Below are 23,387 nucleotides of genomic sequence, written 5' to 3'. Positions count from 1 at the left end.
TGGCTTACATGTTGAGTGATATGATTTATAGCCTGGCAAAAGGCGGAGTTTCAGAGCGTACGTTGTGGCTGTTTTAGAAAGAAAAAAAAAACAAAACAAAAACAAACCTAAGGCTAGTGGCGTCATCTGTCGCTTCTGGTTGACATATAAATCGAACTGCGGCTGCGTCGAATTTCCGTTCGGTTTGTGTTTCAAATTGTGTCACCTGAAGCGTCAAATGTAACCATCAAATAGAAAACAAAGAGAGAGAGAGAGAGAGAGAGAGAGAGAGAGCAAGAGAGAAAGCAACTGTAAAGTATGATGCCGATGATGGTGTGATCCTGGTCACGGCACCAGCCAAAAGGTAGCGTCTATTGCGGTATGCGGGAAATGAGATGGCAAGGGAGAGAAGCCGTCGATCGAAAGCCGATTGGTTTGAGGGGAAGGAAGAAAGGTTCTGGGATAGTTAAAGTGGTCGGTGGGATAGGGGAGGAGGGGCGGTTTTGTGGTGCAAAAAAAAAATATAAAAACAAAAGTGGGTTAACCGAAATCCGTGTCCGTACTATTCGGGCAGGCTTCGGACCCATCGGAGACGACCTCTACCAGTGAGTTCTACGACGACGAGTACGACGACGAAGACGACGTCGAGGACAAACGCGTACAGCAGCCGGACCAGCGGCGGCGGGTACGGGGCAAAGGTGCTAACAGCGTCAAACAGTACGCCGGGACCGAGTACGACGACGAAGGGGAAGAGGACGACGAGGAGGAGGAGGAGGAGGCGGCATTTATTGACTGGAGCGACGGGACGAAGGGTGGCCGGTTTTTGAACGGTACCGAACGTGCGTACCATGCACTAGTGGACGCGTTTGGCGAGCCTGAACAACCGGACGGGAACGCTAGTCCACCGTACTTTGGCCGCGTGCCGGTGTATAATGCAAACAGGGCCAGTGGCCCAGTACCATCGACGCCCCTGCCACGTCCAGCTGCGGTACGACCGTACGTGCGGCCCGGTTCACGCTTTTACCGCCGCCATTCGCCACTAGAACCACCGTCAGTGCACGGTTCGTCGCTTGGCTGCTTGCGTGAGAAACCACCGGTACAGCCACGGTACAGCAGCTACACCAGCCAGCAGACGAAGCAGCAACAGCAGCGCGAACCATCGATCTCGTCACCGGGCAGTCCGGCATCGAGTGGGGACGGTCCGCAGCAGCGGGTAGCAAGGAGCCGCTTTCTCGCCATGTCCGGCGACGCAGACGCGGTGCAGACCGAGCACGAACCGGACCGTGCGAGAACGCCCCCAAATACTTCGGCATCGATCGGGGGCACCAATTCCGATACCGGAGCGCACGACGCACAGCCGATGTCGGTCGACACGATGGTCGGGTCCGGTAGCAGTGCCGTCACTTCGGGCCCGCCAGTAGCATCGACTGGCTCGAGCGCGACAGTGCCGTCGACAGCAACGCACGCACCGACCAGCAGCAGCAACGGTAACAACCAGCAACAGCAGCAGCAGCAGCAGAACCAGGTGAACAACAATCACAGCAACAGCGCAGTGGACGCACCGAATGATACAGGTGTCGCCGGATCAAAGCGCGATCTAAACCCGAAAGGTGCGGCACTGGTGCGGAGCAAGGAATCCGTATCGCCACTGCCGCTAAAGCGCCCGCACGCGCCCGGCATCGGGCAGAACGGTACCGGCGGTAAGGACACGAACAACAACGCACCCGGTGACGGACACCGCAGTCCGCTCGGTGCGGCCACGCAATCAACCAACGCAAACGGGCCGGGTCAAACGCCCACCAATCCGAACCAACCGACGCGCCCGATAGGTGGCATCAAGGGTCGCAAGGGTGGTGGCTGGAAGGCCCGCCCGGACAGTGAATCGTTCGGGAACGCGCTCAACTCGCCGACGGACGAGGACGAGCTGCTTGCTGGCAGCCCGGTAACGGTCCGTCGACAACCGATCAACGTCAATCCGGTCATCACACGGGATAAACTCGCCAGTTCCGGTGGTGGTAGTGGTGTTGTTGGTGGGGTTGGTAGTGTTAGTGGTGGTGGTGGTGGTGGTTGGGGACCAAGACAGCGTGGAGGGGCAGTTGAGCGTGGTAGCCGCATCCAGAGTCCAGCCACCGGTACAGTTCCCCATCTGCACGGTGGACTTGGTGGTGGTATAGGAGTAGTAGGAGTAGGAGGAGGAGGAGGAGGAGGTGCTGGTGGAGGAACCGGTGGGACGTCGATGGACGTTGGGAGTGAGGGTGCGTCGCAGCTAGCAGCCGCTAACGCAACCGGCATTGCCACCGTTCCATCCGGCGGTACCGCCGTACCAGGTACAGCAGCAAGCACACCGGGCACCGCCCCACAACAGGCTGGTCCGGTACCGGTAAAGCGCAGCCAGTCGCGAAACGACGTGCTGGACCTGGACAGTGTACCCGGACCGTCGGGGCTACTGCCGAGCAACCCGGGCGTACCGGGCACGATCGGGGGCAATCCGCAGTCACGCTACTCAAACCTGTCGTTCTGGAAGGCGCGGCGGGTGCTGTTCTACCGGAATGGCGATCCCTTCTTTCCGGGCGTCGAGTTCCGGTTCAAGCCCGGGCGGGACATCTGTACGCTCGAGGCACTGCTCGACAAGATCTCCGCCCGGATGGATCTGCCCCGGGGTGCCCGCTACATATTCTCGATGGATGGCGACCGGAAGTACTCGCTCGATGAGCTGGAGGACGGTTCCAGCTACGTCGTCTCCTCGTTCAAGGTGTTCAAGGTGAGTCGGGATGTGAGTCGGCCGGATCACAGGGAATACGGCTACGGACCCATTGAGGTGGAGAAGGTGGGCGGGAAGAAGGGGTTGAGGGGAAGAGAGGATGAGGGGAAGAAGTACAAAGACATACAACTAACTTTACCGGGTAGGGTACGCAATCAGGGTCACATCGGTTGTAGGTTTCAAATGTCGGTTTCTAGGTTAGGCTTCTAGACCACCCTCTCAAATAGGACTAACAAAGCACACCCCCCCCCCCCCCCCCCCCACACACATACACACACCAGAAAACACGAAGAGGACCTCAGTATCCTGTAATCTTGTTCCTTCATTCCCACCTTACGGTGTGTGGAACGATGGAACCCCTTTTTTCTCGTCTAATGGGAATGCAAATAGGTCAGCCAGGACGCTAGGCCGCGATGCGGCTCCTTTAAGGTGTTTGGTCAAGTAAAACCTCTACCCAAACGCGGTCAGTATGTTGCTCAATTATATCGTTAACGGGGGTAAAATGAGAGGCAAACACGCGCGCGAGAGAGAGAGGGAGAGCGCGAATCATAGAATGTCGGCGCGCCCTAAAAATGACCATTGGAACTCCTGGCGGTGGTGCGAACGCGCGCGCCCCCGAGGGTGGGAAAAGTAAAAGTCGACTTCGGGGTCAAAAGTGGAACAGTTTGCATGCCCAAGTGATTAAGAAGGCGACGTGTACCGTTGCAAAGAAACGGGCTGGCTAAGAAAACTGTATTATCGATTTTCCAGACCCCTTGTGTTGTGTTTCGGTGTTTGTTTTTGTTGTTGTCGTTTTGTAGCGCTTGGCGTACTGGAGTGTCCTGAAGGATGGTTAGATTTTTTCGTCTTGCGGGCAGTCAGCTTTTGCCAGCTGTAATGCATTTTACATATTTTCGAATTCTTAGCCAATTCCATTAATATGATTGGAGAGTATGATTTATGGCTATGGGAGAAACACCTTACTCCTCAAAATCGAATAAAGGTGTGGTAGAATTGCAATCGGGATTAATGGCACTTTATGCTGCTCCTCAATAATGGTACAGATATTGAGGACGTGTTGTAATATTTCCCAATTTTTTTGTTCTCTTTTGTTGCTCTTTTGCCAAAAAACCAAAACCCCTTTCAGTGCGCCAAGTACACATTAGGTAGATGGTTTGGTATAGGACGGTCATTTAAGTGATCCAGTTTGAGTGTCCTCCTTTTCGGGAGGCTTTCGCCGAAGCATAAGCCGCAGGATACTTTTTTTTTGGTGGTACAGGTGAAGGTATTTACGACACCAGTAAAACAGAGAGAGAGAGTGGAAAAAAACAAACCAAAACAAGTACAACTTCCCACACGACACGGTGCAAATTGGTGGCCACCGTACGGGCAAATTGGGAACAGGGTCAAGCAAATTAATTCCTCATCGACACGACTGGAAGCAGGACGGCAAAAGGCCACAACAAATGTTTGCCTTTAAGGCACCCCTAACCTCGTTTTGCTACCGATTCGCGCGACTTCGCGACCCATGAAAAGTAAGAGCAGCGATTCGGTACAAGAACATGGGAGGAGGGAATGTCCCTTTCTGTGCAGCAGCTAGAATCACTGCTCCTCGGTCGGCGGTTTGCGCAGACGTGTCCAACCGCTGACTATCAAACGGGTAGTGTCAGGCACGGACGACGTATCGGCGTGCTTTGTGTTGTGTGAACGTTTGTCTAGCGCGGGGGTTCGTCGCTTGACCGGGCGCGCAAGTTCACCGGAAGTGGGATCGCGAACAAAGCGCGAACACACGGTGCCAGTAATCATTACCTCTTCCGGTTTATTTCACCTACTGTCTTGTGCTCTCTCTCTCTCTCTCTTTCTCTCTGTCTATCTCTTCTTGTGTTCTTTGTGTGGACATGTGTGTTCTTTGTGTAGTGATCTCGATTGATGAAAATTGACGTGCGTTTGCTGGTAGGTGACACTTCTAGATATAAAGTTTATATTTACAATGTGTCAAAAGTGACAACTAGTATTTGTGATGGCTACGGAAGGAAATAGTAATCCATATCAACCATTAACAACTTATATTTTATGGTATAATGCTTTTGTTAACAGCAAAAGGATCATTCAATCATCAATAAGAAGATATTACGGCTAACTATAAGCTGTTGTTAAAAGTATTACAAATTAGAAATGAACAAGAACAATTATTCTAAGTATTATACATGAAATGGTTTATAATGGCAAGATAAAATAATTTTGATGTAAAGTGAAAACTCGCATTTCCCAAAAGCGTCCTCATTTCTGAGACCAACAAACGCCTTAATAAATCGGAATGAATGAAACTGCCCTCCAACCAAGCTGTATCGGAATGTTTGTTCCCCAAAAGCTGAAGGGAAGCGAAAACAAAACGGTCGATTTTTCCGATTCAAAACGAAGCAACACCCGAACCGGGGGGGGGATAATTTCTCCATTCTCCGTTCGGGCATTGGTCCAATCGGAACAAAGTAAACAGTACGATGACCACGTGCTTGAGTTTTCCATTCGAATATTTTATGCTTTTTTTTTCACACAATTTCCCCACACTGTCTTTCTCGTTCACGCGTACATGCGCGTTTGTGTGGGTAAAATATTTTCGTCCTTGTTATAACGGCTTCGTGTTACGCTCGGGTACGAAGTTGCTTCGGGTAACGCTCGTGCCACCATCGTGTGCGCGCCGATATACCGAATTGATAATTCCATCGTCCACTTACGCGTTGGTCACAATCTGTTAAAAATGAGCCCCCAAATTGGGATCCATTTCCTTCCCTTGGGTGACCCTGTGTTACCAAAAAAAAAGGGCACAATTTTTTATGGTAGAATGGTATCAAAATCAAACGAAAGGTTGAATGTGGGTTGTGCAGGCGTAATGACCACCGGGGGTCTTGGGATGTGAAACGGTGTGCACCGGACGTTACAAATGACAGTCTGATAAGCGAAAAATGGGTTTTTCTTCCAATTTTTGGAACCGCTGACAGCGGTTCCATCCGTCTGTTTCATCCGTCACTGTCGCCGATTTGCCGTAGCAAAATGGACGTAAATTGCTCACCAAATAACTGTTGAGGTTATGATTTGTGTATTTGCACTGGCTCAAGGACGGGGCGCCGGTGGTACTATAATCTTCATCTTCAACCTGAGCCCACGTTGATGTTGATCGATCGACCGATCCATCCTTGCCGCGATGAGGAATGGACACTTCCGTTTTTTGGACAGGGAGTTCTAACTTCTTTTTTTTTGTTGGACACAAAATTATTTGCAAAAATGAACCTAAAGTAGCCTCATTTCCAAGCGGAAGGCAACGAAACAGGGACACTTATCCTTCAAGGTTGCTCGTATCGGGCACGAGGTGCTCGCAATTTTCAAGTTTTCTTGGGTTTTTGTTTCGTTGGAAAAACTAGACCAACACGACGGATATCTTGCGGGTATTATTTTGGGTAATTTGATGTTCTCCTTTATCTTCAGCCGTAGAAAACAGCGGTTAGGCAGCAAACAGTTTAGCCCTTGAAATTGATTCAAATTAAGTGTAATAGTTTTGATGGGCAGTCAGCAAAAAAAAAAATTATCTGCGGTACAGTTTATAGTGCGTGTGGCACGCAGATGAAATACTACTGATGTATGGTTTCTGCCCCCTCCGGAACACTTTAGAGCTTGTGCTAATAGATGCTATTAAAGCAGAAAATTGAGGTTATCTTCATCGTCCACAAACACACACACTAAAGCAAATAATAATAGACCAATTTGATGTATTTTAGCAAAACTAGTAAAACTATTCCCCGTAGACGTTAATCCTATTCTCTCTATCGATCTGTCTTTCTCTTCCACTATCTATCTTTCTCTCTCTCTGTTTCTCCGTATATTTCACTTCCTTTTTCGGTATTCGATACGTCTTCGCTTCAAGTGTCCATTTTACGACACCGGTGTTTCCTCCGCTGGGGAAGCGCGACACCATCGTGCAACGGTGAGTTGTCAGCGATTTCGTTCTCCGTTGCACGATCTGTCACACGTTTACTTTATTTTATTCTTTTATATTATATTCTATCCAATTCATTTTCTCTCCACAAACACACACACACATAAACACACCCACACTAGCTGCCCTATACACTGACATTAGGCAAAATAAAGCAGAGCACAGAAACTAAAAACTAAAGTTGTAGTAATTGCACAAGTACACGTGAGTTGGAGAGGTATTCCAGTACCTCACAATACTAAAAAGATAACTCACAACTCATTCTCCACACACACACACGCACTGTGAAGAAAATCTCATCATCTCATTAGTCGATCTTCATCGTCGATTAAACGGTGTATTCAACAGTAATCCGAAAAAAGGAGATATAGTACAATAACTTGTATAGTCACAGCTAAGGGATATTGCGAAGGTTGGCATTCTTCGATATACTCGAAGAATTCGATTATCTTTACCAGTTAATTCAAGGACCGGCTAAGGTCAAATCTTCAGTCAACTTCAGGAAATTTCTGGAAAACATTTGGTGACTTCTGGAAACATTTGGGGATCTCCGTAAGTTCACTGGGAATGAATTCTCGTTTAAATTGATCCTCAAACGATAGAACACATTAACAAAAATAAAAAAAAAATTATCAAAATTGAAGACCCATATGGTAATGTACTCAGATTTCAGTTCTACTAAATAGTTATCATTTTCTAGTTGCTTTTGAGACCGATAGACGCCAATGATGCATGTAATCTTTTCATTCCAATGTACAACCTTAAACTTCCTTTTAGCTATGATGGTTTGTATGTTTGATTGTAATCTTTATTAATTATCCCTCCGCTTTAATAGACTTCCTAATGGACCGTTAAACGACTTACACGCGTGTATCTCATTGCTTTAATCAAGCTCATCAATCAAAAAAACCTTCAACTTGCAAACTTTGGTACGATTACGAGCAACATTTTCATGCTGATGCACACACGGCGGACACTAGAGGCATGGGTTATTAAAAAAAAACCCTAAATCCACACCGGCACCATGCAGGGAGTGTACACTTCCGCCCAAAAACACCCGGCAGGCGGGTCGATAGGCAAGGAGGGGCAAAATTCTGCAGAAAAGCTTCATTAATCATATTTCGCCATCGGTTCAGAAAAAAAATTTGACCTAAGAGGGTGATAAAAGTAATAAACCATTCATCGTCTCAATTTCCTTTCATTTGCGTTCGGTCGTGCCGTAAAGTAAGCAGATGCCCTTGCTGTTGCTCACTGCGTCACAACATTCGCACCGTGTCAGCATGATCGGTGGGAAAAGTGTAGCAAATATGAGCGATTTGGTCAGTTTGGCCCCGAAAACCAATCTCGTCCAAGGGCTCACACTTGTATGTGTGTGTGTGTGTGTGTGTGTGTGTGTGTGTGTGTGTGTGTGTATGTGGTACATAGTGGCGACCTGAACCACCCAGATCTGTCGTGTGGCACGCGTCCCGGTTTTTTTTTTGAAATGAGGTCTGAAATTGCTCGAAAATTTTCACCAAACCACCAACCCAAGGCCACTTTCATCGCTTGATGGGTTCGTTTCTTGTTGCTTTTCTTTACCGCGCTCCCATTTCACATTTGGTGTAACTATGGAATGCACGAACCAACGGAACGTCAAAAGCAAAACCTGCTTGAAAGAACAAAAAGGTGCGAAAGAGGAAGAGAGAAAGAGAGAAGAAAGAGAGAGGGAAAGAAAAACATAGGTGCAAAATTTAAATACATTATACATCGATGCCGCCATTGCGGGTAAATGCTGGTAAATGAAATCGATGGCCTACCTTTAGGCGCTTTGGTCACTTTGGGTGAAAACCCCCTCACGGGGCAAAAGGCGTGCATGTCAATAACGGGCAACGTTGCTACTTAATCATTCGAAGGTCGAAGAAACTCGGACTGTAAGGGTGTTTTTGGGGTGTTGGTGGTGTTGGTGGTGGGCAGTTGATATCGCATTTCGATCACGCCATCATGTGCTTCCCCTCTCCTCTTTACCCCTTCACCGCTCTCCGCCTCTTTTCTAACCAGCAAAAAAAAAAATAAGCCAGCCAGGATAATGACGGGCTGCACTTTCACCTGCAGCGGTAGCGGTGCGGGTTCGTTTCTTCGCTACCGAACTAGATCTTATCCGTGACCTCGACCAACCCTTTTGTTTGAAGGCAAAAAAATGGCCCGGTGTGCGGAAAATGACGAAGGCACTGCACTGGGAATATTGGTTTGAAATATGGTGGTGCCATCACCCTGGTGCCTACTGCTGAGCCCACTATAAGCCGCGAGACCTTCAGAAGGTGTCCAGGGCAGGGTTTAAAACGACTCCAGGATTTATGGGCCGTATGCCACCTTCGCTTTTGACGCTGATTACTGATTTTCTGGTGCGTCGCGTGAACATCTCTTCAGCATTTGCCACAATTTCCACACCACTATTTGCTTTCCCTTCGAAGTTGTTTCTGCTTGATTTGCAAGATGCCGATGCAGCCGACCAGACGGCAGCCACCCGGAAGAATGTACGTTGCGTGCACACACCTAATCGTGGCGCGCAAGTGCTATTAGATAACGAGCCATTTTTATGTTTCTTCCCATTCCGAAATGAGGGGATTTTTTTTTTTTTTTTGGTTTTTTCGTACGACCCCGTGCACGCGTTCGTTGAAGATCTGTCGTCCCGGCCGGTATGTAGTTCTGGAAAGCATTAGCATTTTATTGATTTCCACAACACAATTGCCACACGAACTCTTGTTGGGGGGGGGGGGGGGAATCCACCGATTCGGAAACATTGTGTGGTCATGTGTGTGTGTGTGGAATTCCATGTCCCAGGGTCCGGGGTTCGCGGTATGCCAATCGATCCAGCTATATTTGTGTACCATTCTAGCAAAGAATGGATGAAGCAAGGAGTTCCCAAATCGATCGGATTTACCTGGTAATATTTTTGCGTTGCTTCCCTTCTTCAGTTCACACAAGCCTTTGTGCTTTCTCACTCATGTTTTTTTTTTTTTTTGGAGGAATGATATTTTCGCTGGTCACTCAATTTTCGTACCACAAACAACCAAAAACCGGAGGTTTCCCTTTCTTTCTTTTTTTTGTTTGATAGACCCACCCGAAGGTCGAAACCGTCTTTTTCTTTGGATCCCCATGAAAACAAGAAGAGAGAAAAAAATCCCCACTCGGTTCTAAGATATAACGACGAAACGAAACGCCGTACCGGAACTCGCTTATCGTCGCTTGTTTCCGAGATATATTGTAATATTTACATCAGGCATTAATTAGTTGACAATTTTTTGGAGCAAGTCTCCTCTACCCAGCGGGGGGAAGGGGGACAAGAAAAAAAGGGGGGCGAAGAAGGTAGGTGGAGCGCGGCATGGTCACAATCGAGGCCAGCTGAACGAAAACCTGAAGGTCGCCTTTAAGTAACCGGTACGCCGAAAGCCGAAGGTGGCACTGAACAGAAAATGAAAGATGATTCTTATCGTGCCGGGTTCGGTCGGTACGGTACAAAAGCGAAAATCGTCCTTAAATTACCTTGCCCTAAGCAGGTTTTGCCGCTCCACGCGGTGGTAGATGGATGGATTGTATGATGATTGTTGCGGGCATGTCGTCGCAAAAGATTTCAACCTGATTTTACTCTTGCACTACTTTTGTGAACTCCTCGTTCGCCATTTTTTTTCTCTTCTTCTTCAAGGTAGTGTTAGGTTGGTATGAGAATGAAGGGCGAGCGTGAAGGGATGGGAAGGATAAAGTTTTCAATTTGTCTTAATACTGTGTTTCGTCAAAAGAACGGACAAAGTCCACCACTGTACTTGCATTCATATTTGTAAATTCCGTGCAAAATGGAGTAAGCGGATATGTGGAATACGTTGGAGCGAGAGAGACCTGAAGAAGAGATCCGGGGGGGTGGAGGGGGGTTTGGAGAATGTGAGTGAATGAATGGGGAAAACCCCGAAAAACAATTTACCGCACCAATTCAGCACGAAATTCAGCGAAATGAAGGCACATTGTTTGTTCGGTGTTTCGTTTTTCTTTTCGCACTAAGAACACAAAAAGACAAGTTTTTCAGGTAGTGTTGGTGGAGTCGTGTGAAGGCATAGAAGGGAAGGGAGAAAGGAAGGAAGGGAAATGAAAAACGAAACTGTTCCTTCCGTTTGTTTATTTTTTGTTGCATCGCCTTCCAAACGGATCCATTCTTTCTTTTTGTTTTTTTTTTCTTTCTTTTAAATGGTGGTTTGAAACGGTCATAATACATCGCATTGATATGGGGAGAGAGGGGAGGGGGAGGGGGGAGGGGGGGCTAAGGAAAGAAAACGAGATCGACCCGTACGATGCAGCACGAACGCCGAACACTTTTGGGTTGGTACAAAAGGAGGCAAGTAGCAAACGACAAACACAAAAAAACAAGTCTAATGAAAAGAAAAAAAAAACAATAAAAAATAGTTGAACAATTTAAATTAACTCATTGCTATGTGGCACCTTCCTTTGGTAGAGGATGAAGGGACATCCCCCCAAGAAGGAGAGGCTGGAGTTTAAGTTTTTCCTTTTTTCCCATGCATGTTGCTTCCAATTGCTAAAGATCCACTATCACGGTTTCGGTGACCAGCGTTAGCACAACAATAATATTGTCACGCGCACATAAAGGAAAAGAGGTCCCCCCCCTTTTATTAGGGGAGGATAAATTCCATTCCGTCCCCTTAGAGGGTGGTTATTAGCACCTTAAGTGGTGTGTAGAGCGGCACAAACAAATGTGTAAAAATGAGCTCGTTTCTCGTTAGTGTCCTTGCACCGAGGGGTTGACGTTCTAGCGTGGGGAAAGGGAAGGTGTGGTAGTGTGGGCCGGATGGGGAATCTTATGCTTGGAACCTCATTATGCTGTCCTTTCCACTGTTTAACCCGTAGCAGCTCCCACACTGACAAACACACACGGCAAAGCCTCATCAAGCTACACGCACAGCCACACATATGTGTGATGTGGGGAAGGATTAGGGCAACCATATGGGTACGAGCTGAAGAAGGAGACGCAGAAGGTGGAACAGTGGAAGGAATGTGAAAGTGGTACCTGGTGAAAGTTGTGGAGACACACAGCACGGTGCAAAAACGTCGTGTCGGCGCACCCAGTTGAAACAAAGAGCGAAAAATGGTATCGACTTCGCCAGCTAGTACTAGGCGAGTATACTAGCGACTACCCGAAGTGGACCCGAAGCTAGATATTACTTTTTTTTCGCCTTGTCCTTTCGTTTACGGGGTTCCCCGTTCGCCCCTTCCTTGGGCAGGAATATTAGCAACTTTACAATTCATCAAAAAAAAAAAACCCCCCGGTACAGTGGCCGGTTTGCGAGCACGAACACCTGGCAGCAGACTAGGCCGTGCTCAGTCGAGGGCAGAACGTGCTCCAGTGCTGACCAGAGACCTCTAGTGTGGTTGTACCCAGTGCGGGTACTGGTGTCGCTAGTTGTTCGGTGGTTCTTGCGGGGTTTTTTTTTTCGTTGTTGTTGCGTGCGCTGTTTTGCAATCTTGCTGGTGCGATCTTGGTGTTCTGATACTACTCGCGTTGTGCGTGTATACTGTGTACAGGATAGTGGTTATTGTTTTTTTTTTGTCATTCGGAATACTACCAACCCCACAACCAATCAACCACACTGGTTAGGCTGCCCGGTGCCAAAATCTGGTGGGCGATGCCAGTCAACCTGCGGAGCATTGCGCTGAACTAACATCGTGTGAAACATTAACACGCTTCTGCCGCGAATGTTCGACAGCGAGGAGGAGTCTGCGTTCGTCATACTGACCGCACCGATGTATCATCCGCACCATTATGGAGGTGGCGGCATCGGAGGCATCTACAGTCAGGTGTGGAAATTTACTTGATAAAACAGACATTGAAGATTAGAGCAGTTAGTGTAGTTCTGTAGAGTTCCGGCAACATTCAACCAGAAGAAGCAGCAATTCAAACATTTAGACATCTCTGGGGAGGTGTATCTATCGCACGGATATCCACTACCTGATCGGGATTTGTACGAACTCGCTAGAATTGCAATTCTGAGCAATTGGGGACATTATATTTGTTACTGTTATTGCATGTTCTATGCTACTTGTGTTACGAGTTGGAGTGTGTGATCCAGTTTCTGTTTGTCGCAAAATGATGTCGCCAATAGTACCTCAAAGTAGGTTGCGCACACCGTCCCCATCCATCTATTCCTTTCTGTGACCGTATGTACATGTGTTTGTGTGTAAAGCTCTGAAACTTGTGCCTACTAGAAGTTGTCTACTTGTATTTGCTTTGGATGGAATGTTTCTTCCATTGCTTCAGGTACCTGGTACGTCTACGTCGACCAGTGCAAAACGTTTCCGGTTTTGCAACCGGAGCCTGTGAGCGATGGCCTAGTGACATCAACTAATGGAGAGCTGTGATGGGAAAGGGGGTTTGGAATAAATTATGCTCTCACAGGGCTTAGTGATGGTACTTCAAGTTGCAAATTGTACACACATGCCCACATGCGGTACACACAGTGGTACAAAGAGGAAACGTTCAGTAGACGTCGGGTGCCTTCTATAGTGTGGCGGCGTATGGGCAGTTGGGGCACATTGTTTGGAGGATATTTTTTTCGATTTATTCATCATTCGATTTATTCATCAACGCAAAAAAGTAGCTGTACTTAAAAGCCAGAAGAAAGGTAAAATGTGCTTACTAATACACACGCGACATATAAACATAGTTGTACAATTAACATCCGAAGACGTCACATACGTTAGTTAAAAATGTTCTTGATTCTTCCATTTGGGGCGGGGGTGGACTCCTCTTTGGGTATGGGACTTTTATTCCACCTAGCTCACATTCTTGCGATCCGCCAGCTGGAATCCATAAACTTTGTAGAAAACCGAAACGGGCGTACTCGAGTGACTCCAAATAGTACGGTTAGCCGAACGAAATCGCTTGGGCACACGTCCGAAATGGTGCAAAATTACTGTGTTTAAGTCCGAGTCCGAGTGTAGCGGACCCTAGTTGGGCGAATGGATGGCTTGAGGGTCGATTGCATGTCGATAGTTCACGTCACGGTAAAAAATGTAAAAAAAATGAAGGAAATTCCCAAGGACTACCTTTGCCCGCGTCAAAACCCTCGACAGAACGTCACGCGGGATATAAAAATTAAATAGGACGGCAAAAGCAACAAACTTCTACCAGAAGAAAAACTGCAATAAACAAACCTCGTTAAAAGCGCGTAATGTGCTTTTGCCTCACCACTGCACTGGTGAAAGAATGTGTTTCTGTGAGGTTAATAAGCTCGTGGCACACTCTCACTCTTCTTCACTTCTGTCTTTCTCTGTGTGTTTTTGTTGGTGCGTTTGTATAGCCGGCCAGCTACGGCAAGAAGAACGGCGTGTGGTACGCATCACCGGGCAATCAGGGATGGGGGAGTGGTGCGGGCCCGGGCCGACTCGGCCGCAAACCGTCCGTCACCGAGGTGGACAACATGCCGTCCGGCAGCTTAAAGCCGAGTGCTGGGCGCGTTATTAGAATAATCAACAGTCACGATCACAGCGTACAGGTAGGTGCAGACGGTTGTTTTCCTATCTGCGATCTGCGAGAATTGACGAGTTTTGTCTGGACGTTGCGTATCTTCAACAGTGTCGCGTACTGCTGAACCTGCGCACATCGCAACCGTTCGAGGAGGTGCTGGAGGATCTCGGCCAGGTGTTGAAGATGATCGGAGCCAAAAAGATGTATACCAGCAACGGGCAGGAGGTGCGCAGCTTCTCGCAACTGCGCAACGAGTTCGCCGAGGTGGAGACGTTCTATCTGAGCAACACACCCTCGCTACCGGTCGGTGCGCTTGGGCCGGGTGTGATTCCACCCTCACCTGGTCGTCGTTCGCGCTCCCGGCTCGGCGGCTCCGTACCGGACGACCTGTCGAAGACGACGGCCCGGCAGCGGGCACGCAGCAAGAGCCGCCCGCGGGTACTGTACGCGCCAGAAAACGAGCTGGTCCGCGCCTCGTCCGACTATCCGCTGCTGGACGCGATGAAGGAGGAACCAACGCGCATCACGATCCGCGGACTGCGGCGTACCTTCTATCCGCCGCTGCACCATCCGCCGATAGATAACGCACCGCCCGATAAGAAGCTGTCCCTGTTTTGGGTGTAAGTATTCAGAGGCAGCTGTTTGTCGACCCTTTGCACTACTTGGTTGCTCTCACTTGTTTAGGCATGGTTACCGTGGAATTGATTCCAAGCGCAACCTTTGGGTTTTGCCGTCCGGTGAACTGCTGTACTATGTTGCCGCCGTTGCCGTGCTGTACGATCGCGAGGAGGACGCTCAGCGCCATTACACCGGCCACACGGAGGACATCATGTGGTAAGCCACGCCAGGTCGTCTGTATCATCCAACAAAACCCACTTTCAATCATCTCCTCCACTGTTCTCTACCCACCACAGCATGGAGGTGCACCCATCGCGGGAACTTGTCGGCTCGGGACAGCGGGCCGGCCGGGACCGGAAGTCCCAGGCGCACGTGCGCATCTGGAGCACCGAGTCGCTCCAGACACTGTACGTGTTCGGTATGGGTGAGCTCGATTCTGGCGTGATTGCGGTCGCCTTTTCACAGCTGAACGGTGGCAGCTACATCCTTGCGGTGGACGCCGGCCGCGAAAGCATCCTGTCCGTCTGGCAATGGCAATGGGGCCATCTGCTTGGCAAGGTGGCGGTAAGTAGATGGAGAGTATTCCGGGTTGCCCTAAATTCCCTTGGCAGTGCATTCGAGTGAAAGACAAAGTTTTTCTAGCGTTTTTTTTTTTGGTTATTATTTTGCAACCGCGTGTTGACGGTTGTTGGGAAAGGCATAATTGAAAACTTTTCGCAACACTTTAACACCTTCCATGTTATAGAGCTGGTAAAGGGGAATTGAAGGGTTGGTAGCCAGAAAAATATAGCGTGCCGCTTGGAAAAACGGCGGAAACACGTTTCGAAAACTTTTTGGCATGGCCAATAAAGAACCTCCGTGGGAGAACTCAATGGACAGGGTGGAACCTTCATCACCACCTGGTAGTTCTATCCTGTTAGGCCTTGTTTGGTGTGAAACTGTGCTTACTCATGAGTTTGCGACGGGTTTTGTGTGTGTGTTTTGTTTTGAACGCCTTCTGCATTATGTAATAGTTTTAGAGCATTTGTCCTCCAGCAAACTGTCACGATTGATGACTCTCCATGTTGTGCATTGAAGAATCTGTTATTCACTGTGAATGCAAACACTTTGCCATTCGTTTGCAGACTCTGCAAGAAGGTATCTGGGGCGCAACATTCCATCCACTGGACGATAATTTACTGATCACACATGGACGAGGTCATCTCGCGTTTTGGCACAGACGGAAAGACGGTTTCTTCGAAAAGACAGACATCATTAAGCCGGTACGCATGATAAGTTCTCACCAGCTTGCGCGCTGTAGGCACTTTCAGCTCATCTGTTTCCTATCTGCCATTGTTGCATTTGCAGCCTTCAAGAACATTTGTGACCTGTGTACAGTTTGAGCCAGATGGCGACGTCATAACAGCGGATAGTGACGGTTTCATCACAATCTACAGTGTCGATGCAGACGGTGCGTACTTTGTACGTATGGAGTTTGAAGCCCACAACAAAGCGATCAGTTGTTTGGTGATGCTATCCGAGGGTACACTCATATCCGGTGGCGAAAAGGATCGCAAAATTGCCGCCTGGGACTCGCTGCAAAATTACAAACGCATCACGGACATTAAGGTAGGGTTAACTGTGGAGATTTTAGGCGTGAACTGGTTCATGATGATTCATGGTTGTGGGTGTGTTTGCGTTGTGTTGCAGCTACCGGAGTCGGCCGGCGGTGTACGCTCGATATATCCGCAGCGACCGGGCCGGAACGATGGCAACATCTACGTCGGTACGACGCGCAACAACATCCTGGAGGGTTCGCTACAGCGGCGCTTCAACCAAGTCATCTTCGGACACGGCAAGCATCTGTGGGCGCTGGCAGCCCACCCAGACGACGAGGTGTTCGCAACCGGTGGCCACGACAAGTATGTGGCGCTGTGGCGCCGCCAGAAGCTAATCTGGACGACGTCTGTCGGGTACGAGATAATAGCGCTTGCGTTCCATCCGTACGGTGCTGCCCTGGCGGCCGGCAGTTCCGAAGGTCATCTGATCGTGATTAATGCGGAGAATGGTGCCACGATGCTAACGATCCGGGTCTGCGGTTCACCGCTGAATGCGGTCGAGTTCAATCAAGGTAGGATGGTAATGTCACTGGTGACCAAAAACTCACACCTAATATGTTGATTGTTGTGCCGGTATCTCTCTACAGTCGGTGACATGATAGCGATCGGGTCGCAGAATGGCAGTATCTATCTATTCCGAGTGTCACGCGATGGGTTCTCGTACAAAAAGATCAACAAGATCCGTGGTTCGCAACCGCTGACACATCTCGACTGGAGCAGCGAGGGCAACTTCCTCCAGTCGGTGACGGTTGATTTCGATCTGCTGTTCTGGGATGTGAAGTCACTGTCGCCGGAGAAGAGCCCGATTGCGATGAAGGATGTGAAGTGGTTGTCCAACAACAGTACCGTCGGTTTCCTGGTGGCCGGTCTCTGGAACAACCGCTACTATCCGGCACCGTCGAACACAATCATCACGACGACGGCCCGTACCGCGGCCCAGGATCTGGTGGCGGCCGGTGACGCCGACGGTTATCTGCGTCTGTTCCGCTATCCGTGCATCACACCGCGGGCCGAGTTTACCGAGGCGAAGGTGTACTCCGGTACGCTCGCCTGCGTTAAGTTCCTGTACGGCAACCACAGCCTGGTGACGGTCGGCGGTACCGACGCGTCGCTCATGATCTGGGAGCTAACCGAGGAATAGCCACTGTGGCCGCCGTGGCGCACCGGGGTCGGCGTCGCCGCAGCCGCAACCGCCGGGTCTCCCTCACCAGCAGGTAATCCTAGCACCGTACTACCCGTACCCGTAGCAAGCAACCATCACCATCATCCCCACCATACCCATCATCGGCCGGAAGCAGTCGCAACCGGCGGGTTCTGTCAGCGTCCGGGCACCCAGCCAGCCGTCACCGTCGCTACCGCCACCGTCGGCACACCGCCAGCGGTAGCGAGGCCCACCTCCGTCGACCATGCCAGCACACCAGCCACAAACGGTACAGCCGATCGTCTATGGGTATTTATACAACCGAAAAACTGCAACTGCAAATCTCTACCTCTCAGCGTCACTTTATAAAAGCAAACCCAACCCAAAAAAAACAACCCTTCTTTTCTGCGCAAAACCTCTGCAACTCTGCATCTCTACTCGAACCTCCATTTTCAAAGCCTGATCTTTGACAAATATTTGATTTTATCTCTCTTGCTCTCCGCTCTATCTATGAAACTACTTCCCGTATTTAAGCCCCCCCGCCCCAACACCCCCTTATCTCCTCCAAATGCTGCCATTAGTAGTCGCACTGTATACTATTTTAATTTACCTTCTCTTTCTACTAAAACGCAAACCCCTCTGTGTGAACGTTATCACACTGCTACCGATAGAGATTGATCGATTTGAACTTGTTGCGTGTCATTTTTGGCTGCCCGTAGGCAGTTTTAGCATGAGGTGGCATATACTCCTCCACACAAACGCTTCTAGCTCCTTTCAATACTATTTCCCTCTCTTTCTCTTTTCTTGTTTTTAACTCTAAATTAATTCTAAGTAGCTGATCTACTGATCTGCCCCTATTCGCTGACTAGTAAACATTGGCAAACCGTAGTACGCCTTATCTAGGGTAGTAGATATGTTGTGCACCAACTTTCCTTTTTCTATACTCAGCTTGCAGAAAGTATTTCTTGGTGCGTTATGTTTTTTTTTGTTTTGCATTTTGTAGTGACTTTTGTTTACTTCACTCGATACCAGTGATTATGTAACGTTTTTGTTTTATAGCGACAAGTGACGACCGTTCTGCTTTGGTATCTCTTTTGATTAGTTGAGCAGAGTTCGTAAGCGTATCGCGTAGTTTCGGTAAAGTTCTAACTCTAGACTTTATACCTGAAGTTTGTCTCGTTTTTTGGAAAAGTTTTTAGGTTAGGACACAAATATCTGAGGTGTGTTAGATTGTTTCTACACTAATACACTAATACATTAATACACTAAGGTATTTTTCCAACAAAAAATAAAAATGCTTTTTATCTAGTAGAAGAATTCGCCAAACGAAAACAGTAGGCGCCTGGCGACTTCTCCATGTATTTTTTTGTGTAGCAGAAAATCTTAGCTATCTGTCTTTCGCCATCTAATATGATTCTCCTTTCAATGATGGCTGTTACCGATTTATTTCTTTTGCGCGAGAAGATCCCGTTTCAGACTCAACAGCTCTTTTAACTAACCAGCAACACTCAACAGCTTCAAACAGTGTAACAGCAACGAACAGTACCTCAACTAGTGGGCTAGTCTACTAACTGTCAAACTGTCAAAGTGACAGTACGACAGCGTCATCGATAACGAATCATTCTATCCGCCTTCTTCCAGCTATCATTACCAGTACAGCACAGTCCAACTTCAGTACAACTTCAGCATCGGCATTTGACATTCGGGCGTAGTGCAACTGACAATTGGCTTGCTAACATATGATTTAATATTTAAACAAAACAGAAATCCTACCTTAAATTATTTCACCGTAGTGCCTTTTTTCTATATCTCTCTTTCTCGCTCTGTCTTCACTAGACACTAGATAAATCGGGAATTCTTTCACTCACCAACAGTTATTTAGTTTCGCAATTTAGTCAAAATTAAAACAAACGCTTCGAATGGTACGGAATGTAATGATGGGAAGAAGCAGTACGAACTATCGCATCCATTCATCTACAATCAAGCAATTCATCAATCATTTAGTAGCTCACCGTCACAAGCCATCCGGGTGTAGCATTATCAACCGATTCCGATCGCATGAGACCAAAAAAAAAACCCTCTTTTGCTCCTTACGTTATCCTGTTTCATTTCTATCATCCACATATATGCTATTTCTCTTCCATTATCTCCGTTAATTGTTCCTTCGCACACCTAGAACGTTATCTTTTTTCGCTCATGATCTCGGTTAATCACTGTTCTGTTCGATTCCCTGTCACATCTGTCTCACCTGTCTGGACACTTTCTCTTTTTCTCTTTCTCTTTTCTCTCTTTCTCTTTCTCTCTTTTTCTCTCTCTCTCTTTCTTAAAACATTTTTCTTTCTTTGATGTTCCCTTACTGGTATCATTTTATTTTTGTTTTTATTTTAATTTATGTTTTTCATTGTTTCATCATACCATAACGACATTTGTACGATTTACTCAATTGGCAAAACATGTGAATTTTTATTCATTCCATTCCATTCCCGATCCCTAATCCTGCTAAATTCATGTATTGGAATTTCGGAATTGCTATGATACGCACATTACATTTCTCACCAACGAACTCAATCCAACACAACGTACATAACACACACTACACACCAATACACAACACACATATACACCGGCACTGGATCACGTATAAACACTAATCACCAAAAATTGCTCCCGACTCCACACATACACGCATACCAATTTCTCACACATGCTCATTGTTGGCCCTTGCCTGTCCTGGTGTCGGTGGGAAGAGTCGAACTCGATTCACCGGACGACTTCTTCTTTTTGTTGTAACTCGTTTGTGCAGGATCAGGACCTGTCACCACCAGCCGGTGGTACCGTGGGTGAGCGGAAGACCCGCACCATACCCGTACGTGCCTGCCGGGCGCACGAGAAGCAGAATGATGAGGACAACGACGAGGAAGAGGAGGAGGAAGAGGAAGACGAGCGTAGAGCGTGCGGTTTCGACTACGAAGAGCAGGAGCACGAAGGTGACGATGAGGGCGAAAATGACTCCGAAGACAATGGGCACCATCAACCGAATACGCCTGCACACCACTGCCAAGAACAGGTGCAGCCGCGCCCAAGCGTCAGCCAGCAGCGCCGCATACGAAGGATACGGTCGCGGCAGGCAGCTGAACAGGCGAGAGGGCGCAGTGCCAGCTACGGGCGGTATAGGGCGCGCGGTATGGCGGTGGTGACATCACCTGCCGCGACTGGATCAGCCACACCGCCGGACATGGATCCATCTCATCGGGCGGGCGGTCCAGTGCGACTCGACGAACGACACACCGAAATGGATGATGATGAGGAGGAGGAAGAGGAGGAGGAAGACGTTGGGGTAGAGTATGCCGTGCTGTTGCCGGACTCGTTCGCCGTGCTCGATTCGTCCTTCTAGCCGGGCTTCCCCGTTCAGGAGAGCACACTTCGGACGTGGTGTGTGTGTGGAGTCACCTCTTAAGGCGCTTAAGACGATGTGTTCTCTCGTTCTCTCTCTCTCGCCCCTAGTAGTATCCGTTCCGTTGTCTTGCCCCATAAAAGTGTCACATATGATACAGCGGCAGTTGGAGGAGTAGCTGCTCAGTAGTAGTACTCCAAGCCTTACTGCCTCAGAAATGAAGCAAAGTCACCTTTGAGTTGTGCCTTAAGGATGATTGACAGCGCTAGTCTGCCGAGTTTGGAGAAGTTTGTTTGAAATCCAACATTATAGCACATCGATACAGAAGTGCAGTAACTGACATACTGGCGTTTCAAGTTTTTCATTCGAGCAGAACTAGACCCTGTCCTTTATCATGTTTGACAATTTAGTATTTGACTCTCTGATCTCTGGATGTGACTCACGGTCGTCCTCGTATATGTCTGCTACAGCTGACGTAGCCACCTTTAAGTAGCGATTGTCTGAGATCTTTGTACTGGTTAGTATCCTTAGCGCCCGGTAGTCACTATAGTGACCTCGTTTCGATTACCTTCTCGCTTTGCAGAAGCAAACATTGGAAGTTGTTGGAAACGTATAGTTGATCACTAGCGTGAGACGGTGGTATTGTCTTTGGCCATGTAGATTAGCAATTGAAGGATTAGTAACGGAACCTAGATGATGTGAGTGTGGACGGGGGGGAACAAAACCCACTAACACACATCGGTGTAGAACACTCAGCTCTGTTATATTCTGTCGTACACAAACACACACACACACACACACCTACACATACATACACAGTAAACAAAAAGTCCAATGGGAAATGACGAAAGATATGTACTGCCAATAGTGAAGTAAGAAGTTAATATTCTTTCTCTCTCTAGTGTATATCTTCAGACACTACTTCCTGCGATACTATTCAATGTCTCACTATCTCTCCCTCTTCTTCTATCTCATTATCACTTCTTCTTATATGTTTTAAAATTTTCATACAATAATCACACCGTATTGAAATAGACATTCCAGTAATTGATATTTAGTGTTGCGGTTGTTAGTGAACAAGAAACCAAACACTAGTTGTAAACTGTAGTTGTTTTGACATGACGTCAAAACTAGAATGTGATAGAGCGAAGGAGAGGAAGAAATAGAGAACATCGGGATAATATCGCACGACCGTTGTCATGTGTTTGTGACTGACAATCGTTCAGTCAGAATGTTTCTGTTTTTGTAATTGTTATAATGGCACGTATAAGGTTTTTGCAGCAAGAAGCATGAAACCGAAACTCTTTGTAGTCAATGTTCAAGTCCTTTAATAGAAATCGTGCAACAATCCTTTAGAACAAATTCTCCCATTCCCCCACTCTCTTCCCATTTCCTTCTTCCTTCATCCTTGCAAGTGATAGGAAACAGTGCACCTGTGTGTAGGGCGCATAATGCAACACTGTTCGCTTATACCAGCGCATCATCAAAACGATGGTGAAGGGTTCAATACACATTTTAACACAAAAAAAAAACATACACCCACATACACACAAACACATTCATTCCACTAAATAAAAGGCAAGGGCAACGGTAAACAACAACAGCAACACATTTACACAACCATACACACGGACACAACTAGCTTTGTATTCCTTACCCCAATAGTGTGGGGAAAAGAATTTTTACAACGAACAAAAAAAAACAATCAAATTAAACATGTTTCTAGTTGGGATATAGCATTTCTTATAATACAGTTGAACTACACATTTGAGGTATATAAAATGAGGTAAAATGTTAAAAAAAAACATAAGAAGTGTGTAAAAGATTAGGCGCCTCCATCGTTCTCAGGCAAACGCGCACCGACATCAGTAGCGTGGATAAGCAAATTTTGATGTAACAATTAGGAGAGAAGGTGGAAGCAGCACTGGTAAGAATCGTTATTAAAGGTTTCCTCGCCCTTTTGCTATAGCAACCGCGACCATCTTTATCCGTCCATTCCCATATTCCCGCCCCGGTTACAATTGTTCCTTCCAAATCTTCCTTCCTAGAGTGGTTGGGTGCGAAACCGAATTAAAGCAGTGAGCGAACATGCGACCAGGTTGGATAATCAAATTTTAGTAAGTGTATCTAAACACAAACAAAACATAAAACCAAAAAAAAAACTACTTATAACTTTAAATTAGAAGACAAAACGTAATAGTAAGCAAAACAAAAAAAGAACAAAAAATAAAACAACCCAAGATAGAGAGAGGAGAAAATGTTTTGTGTCGCGGGTGTGTGACCAGGGGACATATTGATTGGTTTGGAGGCGTTTATGAGCATGTGGCGGCATAAGCAATTCAGCAGATGTTTTAGAAATTTTTAGCCAGAGAAAAAAAAAAACAAAACGCCTGGACCAAATGTCACACAAGATACAAAC

The 23,387-nt window shown here is 47.5% G+C and overlaps 1 protein-coding gene across 3 annotated transcripts; it reads left to right on the top strand.

The window, feature by feature from the left end:
• The first annotated feature begins 810 nt into the window (after nt 1-810).
• Nucleotides 811-20,414, top strand: LOC125760593 (echinoderm microtubule-associated protein-like CG42247). 3 transcript variants are annotated; one of them, XR_007418018.1, is made up of 10 exons: nt 811-2,740; nt 14,051-14,245; nt 14,326-14,837; nt 14,902-15,051; nt 15,132-15,399; nt 15,960-16,097; nt 16,183-16,443; nt 16,525-16,945; nt 17,021-17,647; nt 20,322-20,414. XR_007418018.1 is itself a non-coding variant. In XM_049420861.1 (9 exons), exons 1-9 carry the CDS (start codon nt 1,217-1,219, stop codon nt 17,572-17,574), a joined length of 4,023 nt encoding a protein of 1,340 aa, XP_049276818.1. In that variant the 5' UTR covers nt 811-1,216; the 3' UTR covers nt 17,575-17,693. The 3 variants fall into 3 exon arrangements, 2 of the variants coding, with proteins under 2 accessions (XP_049276818.1, XP_049276830.1); XM_049420861.1 differs by lacking the exon at nt 20,322-20,414 and having other exon boundaries at nt 17,021-17,693; XM_049420873.1 differs by lacking the exons at nt 811-2,740; nt 20,322-20,414 and adding an exon at nt 11,125-12,548 and having other exon boundaries at nt 17,021-17,693.
• The last annotated feature ends 2,973 nt before the right edge of the window (nt 20,415-23,387 follow it).

The sequence above is a fragment of the Anopheles funestus genome, chromosome X (assembly GCF_943734845.2).
Source record: "Anopheles funestus chromosome X, idAnoFuneDA-416_04, whole genome shotgun sequence".
In the NCBI taxonomy this organism is placed as follows: domain Eukaryota; kingdom Metazoa; phylum Arthropoda; class Insecta; order Diptera; family Culicidae; genus Anopheles; species Anopheles funestus.
The sequence above is the reverse complement of the archived record's forward strand: the minus strand, read 5'-3'. Positions and strand labels throughout refer to the sequence as shown.